We start from the raw sequence: 12,042 nt of genomic DNA on the forward strand, positions 1-12,042 counted from the left end.
CTAGGTTACAGGACTTTTATAGTTAAGAACCCCAGTGCTAACACATTCCTTTCCTCTTGAGGGCCTGCTAGAACAGCATGCAAATGAAATATATAAACACATTAATTTTTGTCAGTCTTCACCTGTCTTCTGCTGCCTGGCATAAGAAACACCTGGACTAGCATAGCATTAGATTTACAGCAATACTGTAGCAGTTGACTACATATGAATCTTTCACATGACACAGGGCTACATCTTCAAAGAAAGAGTAAATTAGATTACTGCATCACAAGTACAAAGGTTATGGTAAATACACTGCTATGAGCTATCAAAGCGATACGACATTGTCAAAAAAAGAAAGATGAAAACACTACAAAAATCACTGATAAGTGAGATTTGGACACTAATAAGAATGATTTCAACAGTCTTCACTTTGCATTCACTTTGAGTACTGAAAGTAAAAGAGATGGGGAGGGGAGCACAGAGTGGTACCTGAGTTTTCAGTCATGTGAACACACACAGATGTCTGAAATTAACGTTTCAACAGTAGAGTTAACTGCGACAATTTGTACTTTTTAATACATGACCTTAAAAGCTGTAGCAAGGCTCTTTTAAGATCAAAAAAATACCTTACTGGGTATAAATTTGGCAGAAAGAAAAAGTAGGATAACTTTTATTAATACAATTATTTTTAAAAAATACTCCAAACATGTATGAAGTTGTCATATATCTATAACCTTAAATGCCCATTACCACAACATGATATGCTATTACAGAGTAAATGACCAGCAGATGGCTGGGAAAAATGAACCTGAGGAGCAAAGGCTGAAAATAATCATAGCAAAGCCTGTCTCATTCTAAAAGTATTCCTCTCACTTTTCAGTTAGTGAACATTGTATGTGAACCATATTCCTTAACTGTGGAGAAAACAGCACCAATGTTTAAACTCTTTTTAAACTAATATGAAGTAAGTTGAAATGACAGCTGGAAGTTTTCTTCCTATGCAGAATTTTTCTTTATATGCATACATACATGCACATCTTCTATATGTAGTATAAAAACTTGCTCTGTACCAGAGATAAGCTTTTGAAATGTGCCAAAAGTCAGCCAGTGAGAATACTAAGCTGTTTTCTGTACCTTGACATCTGAAATAGTATGCAGTAAGGTAAAACTATTATTCCATCTTAATTATTGGTAAGAAAAAAACATCATAATGCAAATTAGGAAAAAGTTCTAACATAAACCCCTGCAGATTCATTGCCGCCTCACAGGCAGTGAAATTTTCATGTTGCATTAAGTAAATGGTTGCCTTTCACTCCTGGTAAAGAGAATGTAGGAGAATGCATGCAGCAAAACCACTTTTTCAACTTCTAAGGCCTAAATTACCACATAGCTTCTAAAAAAAAAACAAAAACAAACAAACTAAAAGTAGTCTGAGCTCTGCTCACAGATTTTTCTGGTATTAAAATGACATCATGTAGTAAATGCATAAGTAATGGAATCTTTAGCTAGTTAACAGGACTATACCTGAAACTGTACAGGAGTACAGAAGAACTGCAAAAACCTCAAAGTACATTAAGTACTAAGCTTTTAAAGCTTACGGAGTAACTACAGAGAACATTCAGACACCTGAGGCACTAAGAGGGAAGTGAAAAGGCAGAAACAGTTGGTTACTTTGACTGTCAAGTAGCCTTCAGGATAAGGGGATGAATTTGGGCGAAAGACTGTACTACATCTAGAAACATGCAGGACAGCTGACAAGAAAGACTGTTTTACTGAGCACATTTTCTTAATATCTGAGGAACTCCATGAAAACACTGAATCAACATCAACTGCCAAATTAAGTAACAATTAGCTATTTCCTATAAACTAAAATTGCACAAACCTTACAAAGTCAAATTCTGGTATACAAGCAAGAGTTTTTTAGCTTGATTCAGTTTATGTACCAAGCTGAATAAGTGCCTAAAAAACCCCAAACAAACAAACAAACCAACCAACCAAAAAAGTGGATTTTTCTACATAAGCTTGTTTTAAGTAAAACAATTCAATGTTTTTATTTTTTAAAAGACCACCACTAAAACATAAACAAGAGACAGTACTTCCATTTAGTTTTGAAGAGTTCAGCATCCTTACAGAACAACCTTGGCTAAAACAGACAACTATGAACATGCTCTAGTTAAACATCAAATGAGTGCTTTGCTAGGCAGGGCTCTAAACACATGTTCATTCATACATTACATGCAGAGCATTTAATTTATTTCTCTTCAAGAGAATAAACACTCCCTATGCCTATGCATTCAGCATATTCAGTAATGTATAACTGTTATACATGTAAGACCAATCAGTTAAAAAAAACAAACAAAAAAGACCACACCAACAAATGATGCTCATACTTTTTTGTAATCTAGAATGAATAAGTCAAACTGCTCTTATCACTATGCCCAATTATGAAAAAGATTAACATCTCCAATTATCAGATTTCTACTGTATTACAAGCAAATACTTTATCTAATTGTTGGGGTTTTTTTATAATCATACATAATCGTTAGTACATGACTGCTCTTCATAGCATCAAATTACTGAAATTAATGAAATCTTCTGGGAGAATTTTAACTTGCAGATATCGGGTATTGTAGCTTTTCATTTTTAATGCGAGTACTCTAATTAGTTCCCCTTATTTAACAGTTGAATACCTTCAAGCAATACAGTGGAAACTCCAGCAGCAGAGAAAAGACTTAATATAGAAATGAAAATCCTATTCAGCTAACTTCTATATTTTCCACAACCCTTCTGCTGATTCTCATACAACAAATTAATGCAAGAATTTTCATTCAGACTGGCAGTATCTATGGTTTGATGTCACTGAAAGGTCAGCGCTATATTTTGGCTAAATTCATAACAAAACAGAGGCTAAGATATGCACACTGCATGGGAAACTCAGACTAATGTAGTATTTTACAGTTTCCTCACTTCAGAAACCTGCTGTTTTACTGTAAGCACATTTACGCCAGAAATCCAAAATCTTGTGCAGTATTTCCTCATGATAGTGTCAAGAGGCAGATGTAGAATATAATGTGTAATGCTGCAGCAACTTTCAAAATAAATTCCCATCTGCAATTTTTTTCCTGCAACATTTTTCTGCTACCAACCCATAAAAATAATATAGTACATGTTGGAGAACAGGTCAGAAACTATAAGCCTGGAGTTATGTTGTTATAAATACCATTCCATAGCAGGACAGAGAACACTGTTATCAACTGACATACATCTAGAAATAGGATATTTGTAAGCCAAAGACCAGTGAAAACAGTAAGTTAGGAGATACAGAACTACTGCATGGCTGGTTACATTTTTCTACCAAGATCTGAAGAACAGGACAAAGCGTCTCCTATTCTGGATTTGGTTTAGGCATCTAAAATGTACCCCTAATGGATTTCAGAACCAACAGCTTAAACATCTAGTGTGTTTCTAAGTATTTTTGAAATTCAGCTGGCACTGTGCGTAAGGATGCCTCTTACTGTCCTCCACAATGTTGGCATTTCCTAATTTGACAAATTCTCAATCTTTGACTTAATTAACAACATGCATAATTACAAAATATCCGTCAATGTTACTAAGCAAATGTAACTCACACTAACAAACTAAAGGTAACATCTTGAGAACTCTCGGAAAGCAATCGGGAAATGTATGGTTCATCTATGACCTATGACAGCTATGGATCAAAACAGAGATGTAAGACAACAGTGAGAAAGCTTAGAAGATGAAAGAGAAGCAAGTATGGCAGCAGTCAAGATCAAAGTAATTTTGGAAATTATATATTGTGAAGGAACAAAGAAAGTAAACAAAGCATTGGAGAAGACAGCCATCTTGGTCACCAGCCAAGGGGGTCATGTCACCCAGGAACATATGGCAGTAAGGAAGAACTTCTCTGCTGTGCGACTTTACAAGACTTAACCAGAGAGCTTTTTGGTATGGAAATGTTTATGAAAAAACAAGATTCCAGGACTGAAAGGAAAACACAATCTCTCTACTACACTGCTATTATCTGTATGTAGTTGCAATCAAAATAAACAGTACCATTAGCCTGGCTGTGATACATAAAGTGAGCGTTGTCACTTCCCTAGAAAGTCATAAGAAGATAAAACTCTTAATTCTACACAGAATTAATACTTAATTCTATGCAAAAGGCTTATTAACAGGACTTGACCATGCTGAAACAGTATATGCTTAATGCTACATGTTTACAAAAGAATTCACTGGTTCTGCAGACTTGTAAAGTTTCAGCAAATGCCTGACAAGAAAGCATTCTCTCCCAAGCTTTGATTGCCCAAACTACATTATTGCAGCCTCATTTACCTTGGATACTTCTGGGTTTGCTGGCATTATCAAAGTCACAGACCTTCTCCCATTTATCTCTCACTGCTTCAGGTGTCATTGGCTGATTCTTCCCTCTCACAATAGCACCCAAGGATCGCTCCCAGCGCACTAATGGGAAACATGAGCCAGGTTCAAGTAACAAAGAAAGAAACTTTTAGTTTCTTTAGATCATTTTCATCTAGGTCACTACCTTCAAGACAGTGTAAGAAAGGAAAGGTTATAAGTACCCCAATTTAATTCACCAGTAAAATTTCAAGCTGGACTAAAAGTCTCACTGCTAAACTGACATTTAGTAAAGGAATAGCCCAGGGTTTGTATTTCATTAACAAGATGACAGACTAATTGCTCTCTGAAAATATTACATAATTTTTTAATTCTGCCTAGTGAAAAGCTGTAGCTACAGACATTCTCTTCTGACATGATTCTGGCTACTAATGCTTAGGAAACTTATGAAAGCCTTGGAAAATGACAGGGAAAATCTGAAAACTACTTGTTACCTACAAAAGAACGTTAATACTAGTAGCCAGCATCTCCAAATGGTCCCCGACGTTGTAATTCAATACCCCAACTTGAGAGAAGCTGGTAAGGCTAATGTGAAGTGAAATCAGTCCTGGAAGGATACAGACTTCCTGGATTGCAATTAATCCTTAATCTGTCATGTTGGTTTTGCTCTTAATTAGCAATAGACAATGAATAAGGACATACTGCTACCTCATTTTTAAGACTTCAACAGTAGCCATTATAATGACGAAAAGTGGTACTTCATTTTAGCTAGAGAGGAGAAGACACAGATTTTCAGCTGTATTAAAACTCAACTTCTCGTGAAGGGCTTCAAGGTTTTATGCTGCTGCCCCTATTTGTTTAGTCTGTCTAATGGGCTACTTGTGAAAAGCAACCTCAGTGCCCCCAGAACACTTACAGTTAGTTAGAAATGTACAAAACCTTTATGAAGTGGGGGAAAAAAAAAAAAAAAAAATATTTTGGCAGAAGAGGGAACTATTTCTTCAATTAAAGGTCCTACTTCCAACCCATTAGTGCTATTCACCTAGGCTGAAAAGTCGTTGAACAGTTCAGGAAAATAACGCTGGCATTAGTTTCAATATATTTAGAAGTTAAGACACTTCACACACTGAATCCAGTTTCTTTCAGGATTATCTTCGAGTTTTCTTTTTATTCATTTTTAAGCTAGTTACTGGTGTCACCTAACACAAATACTTAGCTAGCATACCTACTGGTTATTAAGAAGGCTAACTGCTTCAATACATCAATGCATATTGCTAGTATTTTTATAGAAGTACAAAGGTGGAAAGCAACTAAAAAGCAGTCTGTTTACCAGCATCTGCTACTTTCATACCATGAAAAACTGAAGTTATCAAAAATTATTCTTCTTGATTTCAATTATTTGGCATCCAAGAGCTAAGGTTACTTAGTTACTATTAGTTAGCTCAAAGACATAACAAAGCACATACCTAGTTTACCAGTTTTCCCCCATGCTTAGTGAAATTTGTGACTTTTACTTAAAAGCAGTCTCCTCAGAACCCTAGGCTTTTGCTAATCATGTCTCTTGATATAAAAATTTCTTGAGCAGAGGTTAACTGAAAAGATTTGCACACTTTTGTTGTCAATTCAAAAGACAAAAATCCGTCCTGCAACACAAAGTACTTACATTTTCCAATCCATCCAGCTCCCACCTGCCAAGAAAAAAAAGAAAACCATCAGCTTACCACATGTCACAAATTGAAGCTTTGATAATGCAGACAAACAAAACTTCAGCACAATAGAAATTTCTGAACTACTGCTGGCTGTCTTGAACAGTTTTGTTAAGCACTGGAATCTGAGCAACATAAAACTCAAAGATAACTGCTTTCATCCAATTTTTAAGCTAGAAGTTTGACAATACTTACAATGTATTCCATAACTAAGTCATTCATCCTTTCTGCAAGTTGCTGTCTGCGTTTGAATGATTTAGAAAACAAGAACTTCTTTCAAAGTACTTGCTTTGGTATGTTTTCAAACTTATAAAGGTACAATAAGAATTCTAACAATCAAATCAGTTGTATTTTCAGCACACACCAGAATTTTACAAGGTTCTTACTGCCTGATGTCACATATAGCGCAAGAGGGTCAGTATTTCTTCTGTCTATGCTGAGTATATGTAGGACCTCACTTGACAATTCAGTTTCAGAAAAAAGGTTAAAACTGGACAGGCTAAAGCAAATTACTGATTTTGGAGTAAGGGAGGGAAAGAGGCGGAAGTAAGGGAAAAAAATTACCTCAAACAGACTTCCATTCTCTGCACAGCTCTCGTGGCAAAGCCAAATAACTAAGGGAGCAACATACTCTGGTTTGAAAGCATCAACAAGATCTAGAGCAAATTGGAGGGAAGAATCAAAATAAAAATACTATATTATTTCACCAAATTAGTCTTACTCTAACACCTTCTGATGAACAGCAGAGCCAGGAAGAATTTAACCAACAGTTTTCTGCCATGAAAAGACAAATTAAGCATTTGAAGATTCATTAAATGCATACAACTCACAAGACACGTGCATGCCTCCAAACCCAACGGCACTGGCTCTCAGCCAGACAGATGAAAGACTGTCTAAATGATGGAGACACCGAAATGTGCAGACTGAAAAGCAGGTACCTTCCTAAACTTGCATCTTACAGGCAGCCTGAAACAAGTACAAGCCAGCTAGACATAATCCTGACGGAGACATACTTGAACAATTTCGCTTTTCGTTTGCTAGTCAGTTATAAAGACAAGACAATATGAAAAGAATTGAAGTTGCTGAGTATTTGAGAAACACCTCATTTTAAAACACTGATATTTCCAGATGTGATATTGGGAACTATCAGCCCTGCAAAATTTATATACCAACAAAATACAAATGGTATATTATAAGTCGTATTTTGTCATCTGGTACAAGAGTTTTCTTGAAGCAGTAACTCAGAACCACACAGCCACTTGCTCACAAACCTCCTTCTTCCTCCCCACTCCTGGAGGGATGGGGGAGAGAATCAAAAGAATTGGAGGGAGGGAGGTAAGAAAGAAATTATCAGTGCTGTAACTATCTTACAGGGAGACCAAAGGATCTCACTCTTCTTAAAATTACTAAGAAAGAAAATTAGGAAGTAGTTGCAATCACTCTAGTAAGTATCTCCAAGAAATCCCAACTATTCCAGGAAATTCCATCTGAACTCCACACCATGCTTCAGGAACTCATGGCTACAAGCTTAATGTATTTGACCCTTCTCTAAGTAAGCACAATAAATCCCTGAAATCTACAACCTACAGAGGTACCAGATTTCCTGATCACTTGGATTTTTTAGATTTAAAACAGGATACTTTAAACAGAACTCAATTAGTCAAACTGTGCATTCAATCCATGCACAACCATACAAAATGTATTACTTTTCAATATCTTGTATATCAATCTGATAAAATTGATGATTCCCCTGGCTTTGAAATCTGCCTATCACTAGGAAAAAAGAAGAGCAAGAAGGAAATGAAACAGGCAGATCACGGAATCATAGAATGGTTTGGGCTGGAAAGGACCTTAAGATCATCCAGTTCCAACCCCCCTGCCATGGGCAGAAGCACTTTTCACTAGACTAGGTTGCTCAAGGCCCTGTCCAACCTGGTTCTGAAAACTGCCAGGGATGGAGCATTCACAGATTCCTTGGCCAGCCTGTTTCACTGCTTCACCATTCTCACAGTAAAGAATTTCTCCCTAGAAGACTTCCTGAGAGCAATTTGCTTTTACAGATTTTTATTTCCAAATCCTTTTTGTTTCTTCTTGTCATTTGCCAAAGTAATTATATTTATCCTACATTTACACTTTATACAAAGCTGTCTCCTGATAAGTTCTTTATACTGACTTCCCAGTGCAGTGCCCTGTTAAAACATTCAAAGATTAGTAAATGTGCAATAAAAGTAAAACATATTAGGAAACTCAGTTTACTGTCATTTCCTTCTGATCATGTAACAAAGAAGTACACACGTAAAATGTTGTGCAAAAAAATAGTATTTTGCAATTAGACAATAGTATAACAACTGTAGAGACCTTATGCACATACCCAATTCCACATCTGATGAAACAAAGAAGTCTTGCCACTACAACAGGAGGATTAAAGAACCTTACCACATGAAACAGTTTTTGTGAAAAACTGCTTCTTACCTTGTGGAACAAAGTAAGAATTCCTTAGACAATGTAAGCTGACAATTCAAAGACAAAAAGACAGTAGATATCACAAATTAACAGTGCATGAAATGTAAAGGATTTGCACTATCTAAGAGACAGGAAAGTTAGCTGTGCTTCAATTCACTGAAAAATATCAGTACATGTAGACCTTAAATGATTCACCTTGTGGCATGACAGTCTGGGTCAGTCTGGATCCAGCAGTAGGAGCAATTGTGTTGCTGTGGATGTTATACTTCCGACCTTCAATTGCAATTGTGTTTGAAAGACCCAAAAGGCCAAGTTTTGCAGCACTGTAGTTTGCCTGACCAAAGTTTCCATATATTCCAGCAGCTGAGGAAGTCATAATGATTCTTAGGGAAGGAAAGGGGAGGACAGGGAGAGGAAGAAAAGTGCTATTATTTATCCAAGTTTTTCAATTCTACGCAACAGCTTTGGCGTCATATTCTCCACATTTCACAAAACAAAACTGTGCAAATAAGAAAACATTACATACTGACTTCGCTAACAAACAGATGCCTTTTTTATGTTTGACTGATAGCAAACATCTGACAAATCCTGAAAGCATTATCACAATAGCAGAAAACTGACAAAGTCATGAGCCTGTTTGCGTTATAGTGCAAAACAAGAACAGGCATTCTGTGACAAGTGCGTATAGCACAGAGAAAAGTATTTCCTTTTCATGTTCTAACTGCACTTCAAGTGGCATTATTCTTATAACTATCAATTGGCTTGAGCAGTTAGAAGAATTTATTTTACTGAAAATTACTTCAGCTTAATATCTACCTGGTAATATGTGAAGACACATACTTACAGAATTCACATTCAAAGAATCCTGATGTGTGTTAAACACATGAAGGAAGCAGATAGCAAAGTCTTGCCATTTGCTGTCCCCTAATGTTATTGCTGTGGAGATGAACTCCTGACAAAGAAGCTCTAAAACTACTGCAGTTCATAGCTGGTTTGAGGCAAGAAAACGTACTGCTTGTCTTCTCATAAATTAGAATTCAAAAGAAAAGCGTCTACACCTTTTTAAGAGAAGGCCTATCAGAATCTGGTCCATTTTACTATAAAAACACTGTATAGCTGGGATAAAAATCTATTTAATTTTTATTCTTATTTGTCTTACTGTCAAAAATCCAATGTTTTTAAACTAAAGAGATGTGCTACAAGCTCAGTATGATTAAGATGAAAAAGTTACAAACTCTATGCAAAGCAAACATTCTGTAGATGGCACACACTTATACATAAACTGCAGAAGAACTTGCAACCATTCATCTGAGCAAATACAAAAAAGAAGCCATTTCCTAAATGGATGCAACTCCTAGACTTGAACCATGTATTCCGCCTGCTGATCTCTTCACCTGTCCTTACAGTTCAGTTCCCTGGATGAGAATGAATGTCAGTTTGGCCACAGAATCACAAAGTTCATATAGCTTTCAACATGTGGGTATGGTTCTTAAGATTAATATAATCATGTCAGTGGTTTAACAAGGAAAACCAGCAAAAAGTGAAAAAACTTAAAGGTCTGAATTCAGTGCACTTTTTTCAGTTAACAGTAACACATAACCAAAATAAAAGTAGGAGTGTTCTTAGTCTAAGTACATTTGTACAAAGGCAGGAAAAAAAAAATAAAACCCCAAGACTCACAAGCAAACACACGTACTTGTCATTTGAATAAAAACAAGAAGGCCACAAATTCCTCAGACTTACAGCAGCATACATTAGTGTATGTGTATTACAATAACATACATTGCAATAATATACACTGTAAACATTTCTAAACACTCCTCATGAGAAGAAATAGTATTCTACAACCCCAGTGCTCCTCTCTGGGATATTTGCATCTACATGGAAAAAGCTTTTAAACATTTGGCTTGGAAAGCAGAAAGGGGAGCAATACTGAAAGGATAAGGCTTACACATTTGGACTGTTTCACCCCAGCAACAGTGAAAGTAAAGGACACAAAACTCCTCCTTCAGTGAGAGGGCATGCATCAGTCTGTTTTACTGAAAAAGTAAAAAAAACCCAATCAACCAACCAAAACCAATTTTTTACCTGCCAAATTTCTGATTTTTCATATGATTCCATGCAGCTCGGGTGACCAGGAAAGATCCTCTCAAATGAATTCTGTGAATTATATCTAGGAACAAATTCATATCAGTTTAATAATTCCAGGAATTTGCCTCCCAACTTGAAATATACCATTTGTTTTTTCTTCATGACAAAAACCGCACTCTCTTGAGTGTCTCAAACTGTTACTAAAAAAGGGGTGGGTGGGCTTTTTTTTTTCCCCCCCTTCATTTTTATAGATCATTTTGAAGTGCTTGCCTGAAATACACTGATTGCTTCTTCTTCCTTTTGGACTCTTGCGTATAGAATTCACATGCATTCATAATTCCTGCACTTAAGCACAGTCAAACAAGGACTACAAAAGGTAGACCATCTTTGCAGAAGTCTGTTCAACAGGCTTATAACTACCTACCATCTCACTGGAAGTTCCCCCTGTTCTTCTGTCCCTTGGCATATCAGCTTACTTTTTTCTCTGTTAACTAGTTTTGGGGGTTTTAAGCCTGTTAGTATTCAGGCAGTCACTAAGAATGTGTTCTGCTCACAAACACTATTGTGTGTGAGTCAGATGGCTCTTTTTTGCATTCCACTCAGCAACAAGGAGTGGCAGCTACAGCCTTTCTTCCCCTTTGGAACTACATACACCTACCATGCATTCCAGTACAGATCTGGTTTGCACGCTGAACACAAGCAGCCTACCACTAAACTGTCAGGGCAAAAGATAATTCTCTAAACTGTCATAAAGAGCCTTCCCCACCTTCTCTTGTTCCTTACATCAATGGGAGGGATGTACCTTTTACCTTTCATACAGAAAGTGCATTTCAAAGTTTATCAACTCACCCCAATCTTCATCACTTATTCGAACAAAGGAACGGTCTCTTAGGATCCTAAAATGCATCATTAGGAGAACAAAACAAACAAACAAAAAGATGAACAGATGTTTACACAAAAGTTGGCAGCCCACAATCAAACAGGAAAAAGTCTTTAAGTTTACTCACCCAGCATTGTTTATAACAATATCTGAAAAAAGAAAAAGAAAAAAAGAAGAAAAAAACCCAGAAACTAAGTGAACACACTGATAAAACACATGCTTGTTTCTTTTTCTCCCACTTCTAAACACACATAGTGTCAAAACCATTGCACACATACATCATATTACTATTCTATAGTTCCTTGTACCTAACAATGGAACTCTACCATTGGACAAGACAAAGTACTTCAGTGCAGGAAAGTCTCATCCTCCCAGTGGATGAAAGCTTGACGGGAAGTATAGCTGAGAAATGCTGGCTACCTAGGAACACAATACTTCCAGGATGCAGCCATCCTGCACAGCTGTGCACCTTGAATTCCAGAGTGCTCTTGATTATGCAGTTTGTGTTACCATCTTTGCTGCAGTAAACCCAAATGATAACTG

The 12,042-nt window shown here is 36.5% G+C and overlaps 1 protein-coding gene across 2 annotated transcripts in view; it reads right to left on the reverse strand.

The window, feature by feature from the left end:
- The window catches only part of HSD17B4 (hydroxysteroid 17-beta dehydrogenase 4), a 64,083-nt gene that overhangs the window by 43,019 nt on the left and 9,022 nt on the right, over positions 1-12,042 (reverse strand). For both annotated transcript variants that reach the window (XM_061468698.1, XM_061468699.1), the window contains exons 5-11: positions 11,627-11,648; positions 11,469-11,515; positions 10,617-10,701; positions 8,724-8,911; positions 6,630-6,721; positions 6,023-6,047; positions 4,336-4,464 (exon numbers count right to left, since the gene is read on the reverse strand). In XM_061468698.1, the coding sequence (XP_061324682.1) occupies positions 4,336-4,464; positions 6,023-6,047; positions 6,630-6,721; positions 8,724-8,911; positions 10,617-10,701; positions 11,469-11,515; positions 11,627-11,648 (588 nt within the window). The remainder of the gene's footprint in view (positions 1-4,335; positions 4,465-6,022; positions 6,048-6,629; positions 6,722-8,723; positions 8,912-10,616; positions 10,702-11,468; positions 11,516-11,626; positions 11,649-12,042) is intronic.

Source organism: Pezoporus flaviventris, unplaced genomic scaffold (genome assembly GCF_033815535.1).
Source record: "Pezoporus flaviventris isolate CSIRO_AGI_PZ_B2104156 unplaced genomic scaffold, CSIRO_AGI_Pfla_v1 ptg000050l, whole genome shotgun sequence".
NCBI lineage: Eukaryota > Metazoa > Chordata > Aves > Psittaciformes > Psittacidae > Pezoporus > Pezoporus flaviventris.